Source organism: Papio anubis, chromosome 12, assembly GCF_008728515.1.
Source record: "Papio anubis isolate 15944 chromosome 12, Panubis1.0, whole genome shotgun sequence".
NCBI lineage: Eukaryota > Metazoa > Chordata > Mammalia > Primates > Cercopithecidae > Papio > Papio anubis.
The window spans coordinates 15,468,619-15,484,903 of NC_044987.1; the positions used below are offsets into that span (position 1 = coordinate 15,468,619).

The 16,285-nt window shown below is 49.5% G+C and overlaps 1 protein-coding gene across 4 annotated transcripts; it reads right to left on the minus strand.

Moving 5' to 3' along the window:
• Nucleotides 1–127: 127 nt before the first annotated feature.
• Nucleotides 128–15,724, minus strand: VPS11 (VPS11 core subunit of CORVET and HOPS complexes). 4 transcript variants are annotated; one of them, XR_002517250.2, is made up of 16 exons: nucleotides 15,411–15,652; nucleotides 14,117–14,265; nucleotides 13,884–14,031; nucleotides 13,070–13,233; nucleotides 10,967–11,214; nucleotides 9,383–9,584; nucleotides 8,831–8,982; nucleotides 5,995–6,181; nucleotides 5,427–5,573; nucleotides 4,693–4,881; nucleotides 4,425–4,586; nucleotides 4,055–4,194; nucleotides 3,762–3,964; nucleotides 3,458–3,643; nucleotides 781–1,003; nucleotides 128–636 (listed from the first exon to the last, which is right to left on the minus strand). XR_002517250.2 is itself a non-coding variant. In XM_003910807.3 (16 exons), exons 1-16 carry the CDS (start codon nucleotides 15,595–15,597, stop codon nucleotides 472–474), a joined length of 2,826 nt encoding a protein of 941 aa, XP_003910856.1. In that variant the 5' UTR covers nucleotides 15,598–15,724; the 3' UTR covers nucleotides 128–471. The 4 variants fall into 4 exon arrangements, 3 of the variants coding, with proteins under 3 accessions (XP_003910856.1, XP_021782307.1, XP_031508750.1); XM_003910807.3 differs by having other exon boundaries at nucleotides 3,458–3,629; nucleotides 13,884–14,019; nucleotides 15,411–15,724; XM_021926615.2 differs by having other exon boundaries at nucleotides 3,458–3,629; nucleotides 15,411–15,646.
• Between the last annotated feature and the right edge of the window lie 561 nt (nucleotides 15,725–16,285).

Here is a 16,285-nt window from a genome sequence, read left to right on the forward strand (position 1 = left end):
TGAGCCAACATGGTCTCCAAGAACACCATAGGAGGGAAGTGGAATGCCAGGAGAGCAGAGGGAAGGAAGTCCATCATGCAGTTAAGAATCACCAGGAAGTCCCCAGAAAAAAATCCTTAAGCTCCCAAATCATTATATTCTTTTATTTATAGACTCTGCGAGCAAGGACCCAAGCACAGCCTGGTGCTCTTGGATAGAGAATAAAGCAGCTATTGTCCACACTCAGAGGTTGCTGAGGTGCCCTCCCCCACTGATCTGGAATGATCTACACTGCTAGTGAAGAGGAGGGATGGCAGGCTGGCTAAATAAGAAGGCAGGGAAAGAAAGTCTGCTTTAGTTCTGAGGGCTGTGACATTAGATGAGAGTGGAGCCCTGGGCATGTCAGCCAGCCTTCCGTGTAACGCCCACTCAGGTCCCATTGTGTCTGTCCTCTCGGTCCTCCACTGTTGCCCACATCTTCCTCCAGGCTGCTTAAGTGCCCCTCCTGGAGTGCATGAGCAGGTCGCGCTGCAGCCCAGCCTCCAGGCTGGAGGTCAGTCTGGCTGTGGGAGGATCGGTCAGCAGAGTCAATTTGTTGAAAACACCTCTGCCAAAGTAGTCAGCAATCACAGAAAAGCTGTCATTGGAGCACTTGAGCTGCAGGAGAAGAGGAGGAAAGGAGTACCAATCAGAATCAAAGTGCCTGTTTCTCAAATGAGGAGGAGATAAGGAAACAAGCCCTCCAGTGACTCTGTGACACTAGTGGGAATCCCCTGGCCCATCTAGCCCACTCATCCCCACCTGATGCTGGAATTGATCATGGAGATCTCGTTTCTGTTCCTGGGCCCGGATCATATCCATGACCTTCCGGTTTTCAGGGAGGCAGGTGGGACAGTCAGCATCACTTTCCGAGTAACTCTCAAAGCAATGTTGGTGGAAGGAGTGGCCACACAGGAAGTGGACTGAGGGCAACTCCAAGGCACTGTTACAGATGCTGCACTTGGTCTTTTGGAAAATCTTAGGACTACAGGGAAGAAAGACCAGAAGTGAGTGGCAAAAGTGAGGGCAAGGCCAGGAGTCAAGGATAAGAAAGAAGGCAGCTGAAGTGGGCGGGGCAAGGTCCCTGGTAAGGCCCCTTAAGGCCCTGCCCTGCTGTTCTTATCGTCTTAGGGGAGTCAAATGATTATAACAGCCCTGGACCTGTAGTGAGTCTTAGCATGCTCCCAACGAGGCCAACTCAGCCTGGGGATCATTTCCTCTCTCTCCATTTTCACAACTGCCACTAAATTAACTTTCAGGTCTGTAGTCAGATGTGACCCTTTCAGTGAGGCCTTTCCTGGCCACCTTCTCTCTTTTTTTTTTTTTTTTTTTTTTGAGGCAGATCTTACAGCACAGCAAGCCCAGGCTGGAGTGCAGTGGCCAGATCTCTCGGCTCTGGCTCCACTCCCGGGTTCCCACGCCATTCTCCTGCCTCAGCCTCCCAAGTAAGCCCCAGGACTATAAGCCATATACCGTGGATTTTTTGCATTTTTTGTTTTGCCGGTGCGGTCAATCATACAGAAACACGATTTTTGATGGCGGATCTCTAATCCTGCAAGCTCCGCCTCCGGGTTCCAGCCATTCTCCTGCCTCAGCCTCCAGAGTAGCTGGGACTGGGCGCCGCCGCCCTGCTAGTTTTTGTATTTGCGACGGGGTTTCACGTTGGCAGGATGGTCGATCTCCTGACAGCCAGTCCGCCGTCTCGGCACTAGTCTCTTTTGCAGTTACCTGGGAAGCTTCCGGGCACTGCGCCGGCCTATTAGAGGCGGGATGCTGCCCGTGTGTTAAGCCGGATGGATCTCGATCTCCTGACCTCGTGATCAACCCGATAAAGGCCTCCCAAAGATGCTGCATTGCAGAAGCGTGAGCCACCGCTTGACCAGCCACAGCCTAAACTTGTTGACCACTTCTTCCCCATCTCCCCTTAGCTTTTGTTCATTTTCACACTGAGAACTTATCACCACCTAACGTACTACAAAAGTTTGCCTATTAGTCCGGGCGTGGTGGCTCACACCTGTAATCCCAGCACTTTCGGAGGCCCAGGCAGGTGGATCACCTTGGCCGGGCGCAGTGGCTCACACCTGTAATCCCAGTACTTTCAGAGGCTGAGGCAGGTGGATCACCTGAGGTCAGGAGTTCTAGACCAGCCTGGCCAATATGGCAAAACCCTGTTTCTACTAAAAATATAAAGATTAGCCAGGCATGGTGGCAGGCACCTGTAATCCCAGGTACTCGGGGGGCCAAAGTAGAAGAATAGCTTAAACCCAGGAGGCAGAGGTTGCGGTGAGCTGAGACCACACCATCGCACTCCAGCCTGGGGGACAAGAGTGAGACTTCATCTCAAAAAAAAAAAAAAAAGTTTGCCGGTTTGGCCAGGCGCGGTGGCTCATACAATCTCAGCACTTTGGGAGGCCAAGACAGGCAGATCCCCTGAAGTCAGGAGTTCAAGACCAGCCTGGCCAACATGGTGAAACCCTGTCTCTACAAAAATACAAAAATTAGCCAGGCATGGTGGGAGGCACCTGTAATCCCATCTACTCAGGAGGCTGAGGCAGGAGAATTGCTTGAACCCAGGAGGTGGAGGTTGCTGTGAGCCGAGATCGCAACATTGCACTCTAGCCTGGGTGACAGAGTGAGACTCCATCTCAAAAAAAAAAAAAAAAAAGTTTGCCTATTTAACATGTTTGCTGTCTGTCTCTTCTAAAACATAAAGCTCCAGGAAGGCCAGGCTTTTTGCCTGTGCTGTTCAGAATAGTGCTTGGGACATCACAGAGACTCAGAATTTGTAGAATGAAGAAACTGTTGTTCTCTAATAAATATTTTACAGAATGTTAAGGGCAGATAAGATTTCAGAGTTGGGATTATGGCTGGGCACGGTGGCTCATGCCTGTAATCCCAGCACTTTGGGAGGTCAAGGCGGGAGGATCACTTGAGGCCAGGAGTTCGAGACCAGTCTGGTCAACACTGTAAACCCCATCTCTACTAAAAATACAAAAATTAGCTGGGCTTGGTGGCGCACGCCTGTAATCCCAGCTACTTTGGAGGCTGAGGTGGGAGGATCACTTGAGCCCGGGAGGTCAAGGCTGCAGTGAGCCGTGATCACGCTCCTGCACTCCAGCCTCAGTGACAAGATCCTGTCTCAAAAAAGAAAAACACCAGAATGGCTTCCAACCACAATATGGATGTGTTTAGAAAAGGTAAAATACAGGCATATAAAGAACAAAAAGTACCTGCTACAAAATAATATCCTCCAAAGCCCAGTAAATAATGATCTGTGTAATAAACCATTTTTTAGAATTCCTCCATTAAAACACACCTTGAAGAATCAAAATGCTCAAAAGCACTCCATAGAATCCTCTATGCAAAGTACTTAGTAATAAATACCCTGTGAAGGGCAAGTTATCCCCTGGATGACTCCACATATCCATGCCCTGGGTACCTGGCCTTGAGCTCTTGGATCTCCTGGCGGATACGGGTGGTCTCCTCTCGGTACCGCCGCACCCGCAGCTCATCCTGTGCAATCTGCTGGCTCTGTTTCTGTAGTTTTTGGACCAGGTAGTCTCTGATGACGGACAGTGTGGCTGTGGAGTTGTGGGCCAGGGTCTGCACCACTGAGATTGGGGTCCAAGAGGAAACAAGACAATGAACTGCGTGCGGCACTCTCTGGATAGAGTTGAAGGGCCCCTGCCACAGAGCCCAGCTGTCAGCAGCTTGTCACCCACCCATCCTGTCTTCCCAAGTACCTAGAAGAGGTGGCATGAGGTTCTTGTTCTCGATATGCTTGAGGACAGCTGCCACATACTCCTTGCAGTCCTCCTCCTTGCGAGCGAAGTAGCTAAGGGCCTGCTCCCACAAGGAGGGGTCCTGCTCCCCATGGCGCTCACACACGGTGATGACCTGCCGGTACTGCTCGTGCTGCATGTGGTAGTGCATGATCTGCTGGAATCTGTGGCCGGGGCAAGGGCACACCTCAGTGGCTGTCTCTGGAAAATGACTTGGATTCTTCCCCTTTCCCTGAAATTCCCCAAACTCTTACAGCTTCCCCTGCTCATAGAGGTAAAGGACACCATCCTGGAAGTCATGCATCTGGCACAGGACCAGGGCCTTGTCAAAGACGTCGCAGAAGCGACCACTCTTCAGCAGGGAAATGGCCTCTGCGTGAAGCTTCTCTTTGACCTGGAGAAGAAGGAGGGCAGAGTTGCTGGACAAAAGGGGAAAATCACAAGGTCTCTTTGGACAAGGCCAGTCAACTCTTTCCCTCAGTCCATTCCCTCTTCACAGAGGACCACTGAGCCCCGTGGTAAGGTGTTACTGGTCTAAGGAATGCAGTGAAAGGCAGCCCCCAAGACGGAAGAATGGAGATGGCATGAACTGTCTTTTCTCCTGCAGCCCTGGCCAGGCCTCACCTGTGGGTCCTTTTCATGAGCCCAGTTCTGCAGTCGCAGCTCAAGGAGTGTGTCGTAGATGCCCTGGGGTGAGTCTGGCTGCACTTCACTCATGTGCTCTAGGAAGGCCTTCAGCTCTCGCGGGTTATTGGCAAAGATGGGGATGAACTCCTCAGAGTTGGCCTAGGATGGCAAGGGAGGAGAAAGGAGGCTGAGTGAGTGGGTGTGATATACAGGAAGCCCCTGAAGTGATCCCCACTGTCTGAAGCTCTTTTCCCTGCAGCCTCACCCTGCAGCCTGGGGCCTCCCTATCGCTGCGGCCTTCGAGGCTGGGCCGATAATCAGTACAAAGTCCCTTCAGCAACTGAGTTGTCTGCTCTGGTATATGGTGCATGAGGATCTTGCCATAGCGCTTCATGTTGCTCTCTGCCTGCTCAAAAGGCAGCTTGCCGATGTACCGAAGGGCTTCCTGATAATTCTGTGGAAAAGTAAAGGGCAGAGTAGTGCATACTCCTGCCTCAGCCACCAGAAAGCACTTTCATCATTCTGGGGATGTCTTCAAAAACAACACGGCTCGGCCCAAGTTAAGAGTCTCACCTGGCCGGGCGCGGTGGCTCACGCCTGTAATCCCAGCACTTTGGGAGGCCGAGGCGGGAGGATCACGAGGTCAGGAGATCGAGACCATCCTGGCTAACCCGGTGAAACCCCGTCTCTACTAAAAAATACAAAAAAACTAGCCGGGCGAGGTGGTGGGCGCCTGTAGTCCCAGCTGCTTGGGAGGCTGAGGCAGGAGAATGGCGTAAACCCGGGAGGCGGATCTTGCAGTGAGCTGAGATCCGCCCACAGCACTCCAGCCTGGGCGGGAAAGCCAGAAAAAACAACACGGCTCGGCCCAAGTTAAGAGTCTCACCTCTACTCAGGAGGATGGGGTGGGAGGATCACCTGAGCCCAGGAATTCAAGTCCAGCCTGGGCAACATAGCGAGACCCTGTCTCTTGGGGAAAAAAGACAGAGTCTCACCTACCTTAATGTCCTCTAGCTGGATCTTCAGGTACCACTCATGATGTGCATGGTTCTCTGCCAGGTACAGGGCATGGGAGTAGTAACCAGCCTGCCGGAGGACCTTGATGGCTGTCTCCACATCAAAGTGGACTTCACTCTCACTTTTTGTCTGCCAAGGAGACATGAGACAAAATCATTTACACAGACGTAGCTAGAGAAGGGAGAGGAAACAGGCATCTGACTTTCAGACAGATGCCTAAGGTAATACCATAAAGTCCACGCTTTGAAAATATTATGCTAGTCAGCCTGTGGGAGTGTCTGACTAAAGTTTTCCTCTGCCCCTACCATTAGAGGGACACCGCTAGGGACAGGGCTTCCCCAGTGCCACCACCCTGGGCTTAGATACCATGGGAAGTTCTAGAGTCATAAAACAAGAGGGGAGATGGCACAGAACTAACAGGAACAGCCGCTCCTCTAAATAAGGTCAGCCCTTTCCTCTCCCTATGTCTTGCTGAAACGAACGAGTCCCGGTGGAGCCACCTCATGCTCAGTGGGGCCTCCAGGACTCTCCCACCAACACCATCCTGCACCTTGATGAACTCCTCCAGCTTCGAGCTGTCCTTGAGCTTGGTATAGCAGTTGAGGAGCAGGGTGGTATGATCAGCATTGGCCAGGGATTGTCGGTGCAGGGTCTGCAGGTAGGCAGTCAGGTTGTGAATGCGCTGGGCATCTAGAAACTTGCGGATCACGTAGGATGGCTCCAACTTTCCAATGGTTCTAGGGAGACATGTGCACCAGACAGCATCTGAATCACTACACTTGTCCAACTCATGTACACAGAAATCACTTGCAGATCTTCTCAAAATGCTAATTCTATTTCAGTGGATCTGGGGTGGGGTCTGAGATTCTGCATTTCTAACAAAGTCCCAGGTAATATCGGTGCTACTAGACTGGGACCACAGTGGGTAGCAAGGCTCCAGGGCACTGCTTCTTAAAATTTGGCTAAAAATAGGAATTCTAAAGAGAATGGGGAAGAGGCTAGACAGGTTTCTTTTTATATTATTATTTTCTTGTTGTTTTATTGCTGTATTTTTGTTCTTTTTCTTATATATTATTATTTTTTAATTTAATTAATTTTTTTTTTTTTTTTGAGATGGAGGTTTGCTCTTGTTGCCCAGGCTGGATTGCGGTGGCACAATCTCGGCTCACGACAGCCTCTGCTTCCCAGGTTCAAGTGAATCTCCTGCCTCAGCTTCACAAGTAGCTGAGATTACAGGCATATGCCACCACGCCCAGCTAATTTTTGTTTTTGTTTTTGTTTTTGTTTTGTTTTTGAGACGGAGTCTCGCTCTATCGCCCAGGCTGGAGTGCTGTGGCCGGATCTCAGCTCACTGCAAGCTCCGCCTCCCAGGTTTACGCCATTCTCCTGCCTCAGCCTCCAAGTAGCTAGGATTACAGGCGCCCGCCACCTCGCCCGGCTAGTTTTTTGTATTTTTTAGTAGAGACGGGGTTTCACCGGGTTAGCCAGGATGGTCTCGATCTCCTGACATTGTGATCCACCCGTCTCGGCCTCCCAAAGTGCTGGGATTACAGGCTTGAGCCACCGCGCCCGGCCTAATTTTTTTTTTAAGCTAGGATTACAGGCATCCACCACCATGCCCAGCTAAATTTTGTATTTTTAGTAGAGATGGGGTTTCACCATGTTGGCCAGGATGGTCTTTAACTCTTGACCTCTGATCCACCTGCCTCGGCCTCCCAAAGGGCTGAGATTACAGGCATGAGCCACCACGTCTGGCCTTGTATTTTTTTTTTTTTTAAGTGGAGACAGGGTTTCACCATGTTGGCCAGGCTAGTCTCGAACTCCTAACCTCAAGTGATCCACCCGCTTCAGCCTCCCAAAGTGCTGGGATTACAGGCATGAGCCATGGCACCCAGCCATATTTTTAAATCTATGTATTTATTTGTTGTTAGAAATGGGGTCTTGCTATGTTGCTCAGACTGGGCTCAAGCAATCCTCCCACCTTGGTCTCCCAAAGGGATAGGATCACGGGCACATGCCACTGCACCCTAGCCTTAGACAGGTTTCTTTTATTTATTTATTGTTTTTAGACGGAGTCTCGCTCTGTCGCCCAGGCTGGAGTGCAGTGGCGCAATCTCAGCTCACTGCAAGCTCCGCCTCTGGGGTTCATGAAGGCCATTCTCCTGCCTCAGCCTCCCGAGTAGCTGGGACTACAGGCACCCACCACCACGCCCAGCTAATTTTTTGTATTTTTTAGTAGAGACGGGGTTTCACCATGTTAGCCAGGATGGTTTCGATCTCCTGATCTCATGATCCGCCCACGTTGGCCTCCCAAAGTGCTGGGATTACAGGCGTGAGCCACCGCACCCGGCCACCTTAGACTGGTTTCTAAAACCCCTTCTCAAGGCAGAAAATTCCAAGAATTAGTACTGAGGGAAGGAATTATGGAAGCAAGAAATGAATCTCTTTTCCCCCTTAAAGAACCAGGTCAAAGTAAGTATTTACAAAGGCCAAGCTAAAGGTTAAAATGAGAGGTAATCATCAGCTGAACTGCATACTGGTCATATAATATTTGACCCTAAAATTCCCTTTTCAACAAGGAATCTTGTCCTCTCATTTAAGGCATCATGGTTCCTGTAAAAAAAATTAAAAAGGCCGAGCATGGTGGCTCATATCTGTAATCCTAACACTTTGGGAGGCCAAGGCAGGTGGATTGCCTGAGCTCAGGAGTTCGAGACCAGCCTAGGGAACACCGTAAAACCCCGTCTCTACTAATAATACAAAAAATTAGCCCGGCATGGCGGCATGCACCTGTAATCCCAGCTACTCGGGAGGCTGAGATAGGAGAATCGCTTGAACCCGAGGCAGAGGCTGCAGAGAGCTGAGATCACACCATTGCACTCCAGCCCGGGTAAAAGGTGAGAATCCATCTCAAAAAACAAAACAAAACAAAAACAAAAACAAAACGCTGGGCGCAGTGGCTCATACCTATAATCTCAGCACTTTGGGAGGCCGAAGCAGGCAGACCACCTGAGGTCAGGAGTTCATGACCAGCCTGTCTAACATGGTGAAACCCCGTTTCTACTAAAAATACAAAAACTTGGCTAGTTGTGGTGGCATGCACCTGTAATCCCAGCTACTCGCGAAACTGAGACAGGAGAATCACTTGAACCCAGGAGGCAGAGGTTGCAGTGAGCCAAGATCGCACCATTGCACTCCAGCTTGGGCAACAAGAGCGAAATTCCATCTCAAAAAAAAAAAACTAACAAAAACAAACAAAACAAAAACAAAAGCAAAAACAGTTCCTGGTAGAATTCTAGCCCCTACCTGGAGCATGGATGGGCTTTAGCTATCTAGCTGCCTGTCCCTGCATTCACAGCTATATCCCAAAGTGCCTCCAGACTGACCGGATATACTGCTGGACAGCCCCATCGTGGTTGCCCTTGCTGTAGAGATGGTCTCCATACTGCATGAAAATCTGGGCCAGCCCATCACTGTCCAGATGTTGGCTCTTGGCAAGGTTAATCGCCATCTCAAATAGGTTCTTCTTAAATAGCATCTAGAAGGGAAGAGAGATTAGAAAATTGGTAGAAGTGGTCCTGGTAAGACACTTTCCCAAAATGTGCCCACAACATGCAAAACAGAAAGTCCTGGATTTCTGATCTGCCTAGATCCTAGACACACCTAGAGCTCCCAGAAATCCCCAAGATCAGTATCACCTTATTTCACAAGGTGCTCTGGAAACAAAGTGAACCCTTAGAGTGGGCTCAGACTCCCAGCCATTATTTCCCTCTAAAGCCCCATCCCAGGCCATTTACCTTATAATCCTACCCTAAGGAAGCTGAGTAAGGCTGTGACCCACAAGGAGGGAAACACCCTAGCCAATATGACTTGGGGAACCTGCTCCTGCAGCTGCTTCTAGGTGCCTGTGGCCAGCTCTGGGAGCCTGGTGGCCTTGCCTCCAGTTTGGTCTGTGTGTCCTTCTCCTGCAGTGCGTGGACCCGCCCATCCCGCGTCAGCACGTACAGGGAGCCCCACTCAGCAAGCACATCCACTACATCCTCAAAGACGGCGCTATAGGCTATGAACTTGTTGCACAGGTCATAGATGTTTAGAATCTGCTTGTCGGAGCTCTGTGAGTCCCTGCTGGTAAACTCTGACCTGCATAGGAAAGAAAAAGCACCAGATATTTGGACATCTCTGTCTTATCTCCCTTTTATTTCCTTTCCCATGATAACTTTGGTGCACATTCCACCCAGCACAAATCACCTCTCTGGTCCCTCACATCCCATAACATGCAGCACTATGCTGGTAGTTGTAGAAAGAGAACATATAAACCTGACCTTACCCTTTAGGATCCTACAATTAACCCAAGCAACAGATGAGAAAATTAAGTACATTCAGATATCCATTCATTTAGAAAATAATCATCCAATACATGGTATATTTAAAACATTGTGCCTGGAACTGAATGAAAGCAAAACAAACCAGCATCTAACAGGGAGTACTTTCATCATGCAGAAGACCCCACCTACCCCTTAAAAAAACAAAACCAAAACAAGACAAAAAACTTGCATCCCACATTTCCCAGCACTTTCTAATTTCTCCACTCCTGAATCCTTTGTTCCTCTGCCCAACTTATTTTGACAAAAGAGTTAAAAAACAAAACAAAGTAAGGACGGGCGCGGAGGCTTACGCCTGTAATCCCAGTGCTTTAGGAGGCCGAGGCGGGCAGATCATGAGGTCAGGAGATTGAGACCATCCTGACTAACACAGTGAAATTCCATCTCTACTAAAAATACAAAAAATTAGCTGGGCATCAGGGCAGGCACCTGTAGTCCCAGCTACTCGGGAGGCTGAGGCAGGAGAATGCCGTGAATCCAGGAGGCGGAGCTTGCAGTGAGCCGAGATCGTGCCACTGCACTCCAGCCTGGGCAACAGAGCGAGACTCCGTCTCAAACAAAACAAAACAAAACAAACAAACAAACAAAAAAACAGGTCCAAATTCCCTGGAGCATTCTAGTATACTAGGGCTATGTAGCAAACACCTGCAGCAAAAACACCCATTTTTCATTAAAAAAAAATGTTATAACCAACTCTAGATATAAGTGTCACCAGCTGGGTACAGTGGCTCATGCCTATAATCCCAGCACTTTGGGAGGCCGAGGCAGGTGGATCACCTGAGGTCAGGAGTCTGAGACCAGCCTGGTCAACATGGTGAAACCTTGTCTCTACAAAAAATACAAAAAGTAGCCGGGCATGGTGGCACATGCCTGTAATCCCAGCTACTCAAGAGGTTGAGGCAGGAGAATCACTGGAACCCAGGAGGCAGAGGTTGCAGTTAGCCGAGATCACGCCACTGCACTCCTGGGTGACAAAGCGAGACTCCATCTAAAAAAAAAAAAAAAAAAGAAATGTTATCTACATAACACCAGAGTAGGAGTAGGAGACTGGCAGGATCCAGGCATTAGGATTTTAAAATCAGGCGGACTCTGGGGAACAAGTCCAGCCCTCTCCCTGTCCCTTCTCACTGGAGTCCTTACTTGGGAGAAACCTTCCGGTCACGGGAGACAATGACAAGGTAGCCTCTAAACCAGTGGGCAATGAGCTTGTGGCCCTCAAAGGCGAAGCAGGGCCCACGTTCATCAGGCTGGTACAAGTAGACACACTCATCCCCGGCCACAATGAACTGCAGGTCCTGAGAAGGGTCACTTAGGGCTGAGCAGCGCAGGCCACAACCATGGGTGTCCAACTCCACGCGAGGATAGTCTTTTCCAGAAACTATATAGGACTGCCAGAAGTAAGAAAGGGGTTAACAGGCTCCTTTGAGGAGGTAACACTAAGCCTTCACGAAGGTATTCTCATCTCCATACTGGCTCTTTTTTCCCTCTTAGCATTCTAAGTCTTTCTCTTGGCTGCTGACCTTCTTCATTAACCATCACCCATCTATTAAATATATAACAGGGGGCCGGGCGCGGTGGCTCACGCCTGTAATCCCAGCACTTTGGGAGGCCGAGGCGGGTGGATCACGAGGTCAGGAGATCGAGACCATCCTGGCTAACACGGTGAAACCCCGTCTCTACTAAAAATACAAAAAATTAGCTGGGCGCGGTGGCGGGTGCCTGTAGTCCCAGCTGCTCGGGAGGCTGAGGCAGGAGAATGGCGTGAACCCGGGAGGCGGAGCTTGCAGTGAGCCGAGATCGTGCCACCGCACTCCAGCCTGGGTGACAAAGCGAGACTCCGTCTCAAAAAAAAAAAAAATATATATATATATATATATAAAAAACAGGGACCACCATTTCTTTCTCTGTATATATTATTTCTATCTAGTACAGAAATTCTACAAGTAAGAGAAATGCAATAATCTTCTACTGTTTTATCAACAGTATTCCTGAGAGAGTAGACTGTTGTAAATCTGGGGCACCAGGAACAAGAAAAGTAAAGATACTTGTCCATTGTCATTTAAAAAGTTAGTTAGAAATAGGCCGGTGCAGGCTGGGCGCAGTGGCTCAAGCCTGTAATCCCAGCACTTTGGGAGGCCGAGACGGGCGGATCACGAGGTCAGGAGATCGAGACCATCCTGGCTAACATGGTGAAACCCCGCCTCTACTAAAAAACACACAAAAAAAACTAGCCGGGCGAGGTGGTGGGCGCCTGTAGTCCCAGCTACTCGAGAGGCTGAGGCAGGAGAATGGCGTAAACCCGGGAGGCAGAGCTTGCAGTGAGCTGAGATCCGGCCACTGCACTCCAGCCTGGGCGACAGAGCCAGACTCCGTCTCAAAAAAAAAAAAAAAAAAAAAAAAAAAAAAAGAAATAGGCCGGTGCAGTGGCTCATGCCTGTAATTCCAGCACTTTGGGAGGTTGAGGCAGGTGGACTGCTTGGGCCCAGGAGTTTCAGACCAGCCTGGGCAACACGGTGAAACCCCGTATCTAGAAAAAATACAAAAATTAGCCAGGCATGGTGACGCATGCCTGTAATCCCAGCTACTCAGGAGGCTGAGGTGGGAGGATCGCTTGAGCCCAGGAGGCAGAGGTTGCAGTGAGCTGATGCAGCGCCACTGCACTTCAGCCTGGGCGACACAGCAAGATCCTGTCTCAAGGGAAAAAAAAAAGCTAGTTAGAAATAAAATTCAAGGCCAGGCGCGATGGCTCATGCCTGTAATCCCAGCACTTTGGAAGGCCAAGGTGGGTGGATTACCTGGGGTCAGGAGTTCGACACCAGCCTGGCCAACATGGTGAAACCCCGTCTCTACTAAAAATACAAAAATTAGCTGGATGTGCTACTGTGCGCCTGTAATCCCAGCTACTCAGCTACTCAGGAGGCTGAGGTAGGAGAATCGCTTGAACCTGGGAGACAGAGGTTGCAATGAGTCGAGATCTCACCACTGCACTTCAGCCTGAGCAACACAGTGAGACTCCGTCTCAAAAAAGAGAAAGAAAATTCACGTCTTTTTACTACAAGCCCAGAGTCTAACTCTTCCCAGCTTCCTAGGCAAAGAAATAAAATACAAAGCTAGGCAAATGATTCGAATTATATGATTAAAATTTTAACAATCCCACCTTTCCTGTCACTTCCTTACCCTATCCCCCTGAGCAATGGAGAAGCCCTTCCTGCCTGCTCCTAAGAGTGGAGGCCTTGGTCATACCTGGACGTTCTCTGTTGTCACAACAAACAAGTGAGTGGTCTTTCCTGCTTGGCGAAAGGCCAATCCAGTTACAGGATAGTTGCCCTTGTGCAAAATCTGGGTCTTGCTATGCCGGTCTCGGGTGATGTCTCCTTTGTTCAATGTAACACTGCCATCTGTGAAACCTGTAGGAGAACAAGAAAATTACTTCAGTGAGGCTGAAAAGATCAGGAAATGGAGAGGGAAAAAAGACCCTTGAGGCACTCAGAAGTGACAAGCTTTCTCCATATACCCAACCTCTCTAATTAATGGTTAACCTGAATATTGGCACTCACTGACACATTTTCAAAGAACAAAATTAAATCCCTTCCCTTTCCAAACTTTATTTATTTTATTTATTTATTTATTTATTTTGAGATGGAGTTTCCCTCTTATTGCCCAGGCTGGAGTGCAATGGCGCAATCTCAGCTCACTGCATATAACCTCCACCTCTCAGGTTCAAGCGATTCTCCTGCCTCAGTCTCCCTAGTAGCTGGGATTACAGGCATGTGCCACTATGCCCAACTAATTTTGTATTTTTAGTAGAGATAGGGTTTCTCCATGTCAGTCAGGCTGGTCTCAAACTACCTCAGGTGATCCGCCCGCCTCAGCCTCCCAAAGTGCTGGGATTACAGGCGTGAGCCACTGTGCCTGGCCCCCATTCCAAACTTTAATATCTCAAAGGCCTCAGTTCAATACAAAGTGGTCTCACGAAAACAGTAAAGATGAGAAGCAGAAGCAACTCTGAAGAAAATATATAACGAATCTAGGAGTGTTAGTTTTGCCTTCTGTTTACCAATGGCCATAAAGTTGAGATTTTCATGGACAGTCAAACAAGATACAACAGTTGGCTCTGTTCCTGGAATAGCAGGGAAGATTCGAGTGCAGAGTGGATTGCCACCATCTCTCTTCTCCAGGTTCCAGATCTTAACCTGTGGACAGACCTCAGAAGTGTAAATGCTAGTCATTCTCCAAGAAAAAATCATTTCCAGGCTTCCAGATCTTTCCCATTTCCCTGCTGGGACTCACCAAGGGGTTGATGCCCTCTTCATCTTCTCCAACAGATGCCAGAATATTGTGCTGCTTCAGTTGGTACAGGTGTGTCACCCGTAGTTTGTAGGCCTGGAAGCCTGTAAGCTGTAGGGAACGTGGCAAGAACCAGATCTGGCCTTCCATATGTGCAGGGTAGTCAAGGAGCCTCCTTTCCAAGGAGAGATACTTATATTCAGACCAGAACTCAGATAACAATTACATGCATATAACTCTAAAATTTTCAAGGATTTTCCTACATATCATCTCATGGAACTCCCTATCTTAAAAAAAGTAGGGCCAGGCACGGTGACTCACGCCTGTAATCCCAGCACTTTGGGAGGCCAAGGAGGGCGGATCACCTGAGGTCAGGGGTTCGAGACCGGCCTGGCCAACATGGCGAAACCCTGTCTCTACTAAAAATACAAAAATTAGCCGAGCATAATGATGTGTGCCTGTTAGCTACTCAGGAGGTTGAGGCAGGATAATTGCTTGAACCCGGGAGGCAGAGGTTGCAGTGTGCCCAGATCACACCATTGCACTCCAGCCTGTGCAACAAGAGTGAAACTCCGTTTCAAAAAAAAAAAAAGAAAGCGGGCCATCCCAGCAGTTTGGGAGGCCGAGGCGAGTGGATCACGAGGTCAGGAGTTCAAGACCAGACTGGCCAATACGGTGAAACCCTGTCTGTACTAAAAATGTAAAAAATTAGCCGGGTGTGGTGGCGCACGCCTGTAGTCCCAGCTACTCGGAGGCTGAGGCAGGAGAATCGCTTGAACCCGGGAGGCGGAGGTTACAGTGAGCCGAGATCGTGCCACTGCGCTCCCGCCTGGGCAAGAGTAAGACTCCGTCTCAAAAAAAAAAAAAAAAAGAGTGAAAAAGGCCAGAGTTGAGTACCAGCAACATGAAGACGAAAGCAACAACTGCTAGCCTCATTTACCTCCTCGCCAACGATAACGGGCAGGGGAGAGCATGTCACTTTACATATTCATCTTTTAAAGCCAACTTGCATTTTTTTTTAATTGATCTCAAATTAAGCTTGTCAAATTGGCATGCACACTTCTCTTACAGATAAGGAAATTAAAACCCAGAGAGGTTAAATGACTTGCCCAGGATTGCTCAGTTGATAACAAGTTAGGAAATGGACTTCTTTCTTCCCGTAGATCACAGAACGACTCTGGATGACCAGCTAAAGGAAAGAGGCACGCGGCACTGACCCCTCCAACAAACAGATTTCATCCTAACTCGATCTCTTCGGGATCCCGGGAGGGAAAAGACAGCTCCAAACGAAGGATATCTCCAAAGACCAGGCTCCCTCGGCCTGAGTCGCAGACAGTGATGCCAGGAGGGAGGCAAAGGAACTTGGAAGCAGCGGATCCAGAAGCAGGTGTGGCCCCGGGAGCGGCCCCATCATTGCCCAGCGGCTCCTTCACCAGCTCCTTGTCGAAGAAAACGAAGCGCCGCCACTGCAGGTAGGCCGCCATTTTGGCCGAGGGCCCCCACCTCCGGGAGCTTTGTCACGTGAGCTGAGCCAGCGAATCACGTGGTCGGCAGCTTCCGGGAGCCCCTGGGCCCAGGATCTCTAGAGTCCGGGTGACAGCTTCCCGCTGCTGGGAAAGTGGGCGGGGCCGCGCGCGGTAGTCCTAGTTCCGCAGTGTGCGACTTTGCCGGATGTGACTGTAACTTCGCTAGCTAAAATGCTTGAGAGCGGACCCTTCATCCCTTTGAACGTGTTTCTTCCTAAAATGCGCGGGTACCGGGAGATCAAGATGAGCGATGTCATGCGCCTTGTGGACTGTAACCCGTCGTGCCTAAGTGAATGACGTTTTGACCTCACAGGACTGTTTTGGGGCATAAATGAAACAGTGTATGTTAAACCAGTTTTTCGGCTGTATGAGAGGAGAAATAAAATTAGAAGTTTGTGTCTGCCACCACGCAGATTGTGAACAATAGTCAATGTCTTACATTCGTTTTTGTTCCCCGTCAGAGCGTATGACACCTAACAGACGCTCAAAACGTTTCCCAAGGAAACGGGCTGGGCGCGATGGCTCATGTCTGTCTGTAATTCCAGCACTTTGGGAGGCCGAGGTGGGGGAATCACTTGAGCCCAGGTGTTCGAGACCAGCCTGGGCAACATGGTGAAACCCCATCTCTACAAAAACTACAAAAATG

What these genes read in the sequence shown, in the direction of transcription:
- VPS11 (XM_021926615.2), bottom strand. Translation starts at nt 15,597, where the DNA reads ATGGCGGCCTACCTGCAGTGGCGGCGCTTCGTTTTCTTCGACAAGGAG. An exon ending in ACACACAGACCAAACTGGAG is followed by an intron (nt 8,983 to 9,382) that starts GCAAGGCCACCA and finishes CTTCCCTTCTAG; the next exon opens with ATGCTATTTAAGAAGAACCT. An exon ending in AGCTGGAGGAGTTCATCAAG is followed by an intron (nt 5,574 to 5,994) that starts GTGCAGGATGGT and finishes TCTCCTTGGCAG; the next exon opens with ACAAAAAGTGAGAGTGAAGT.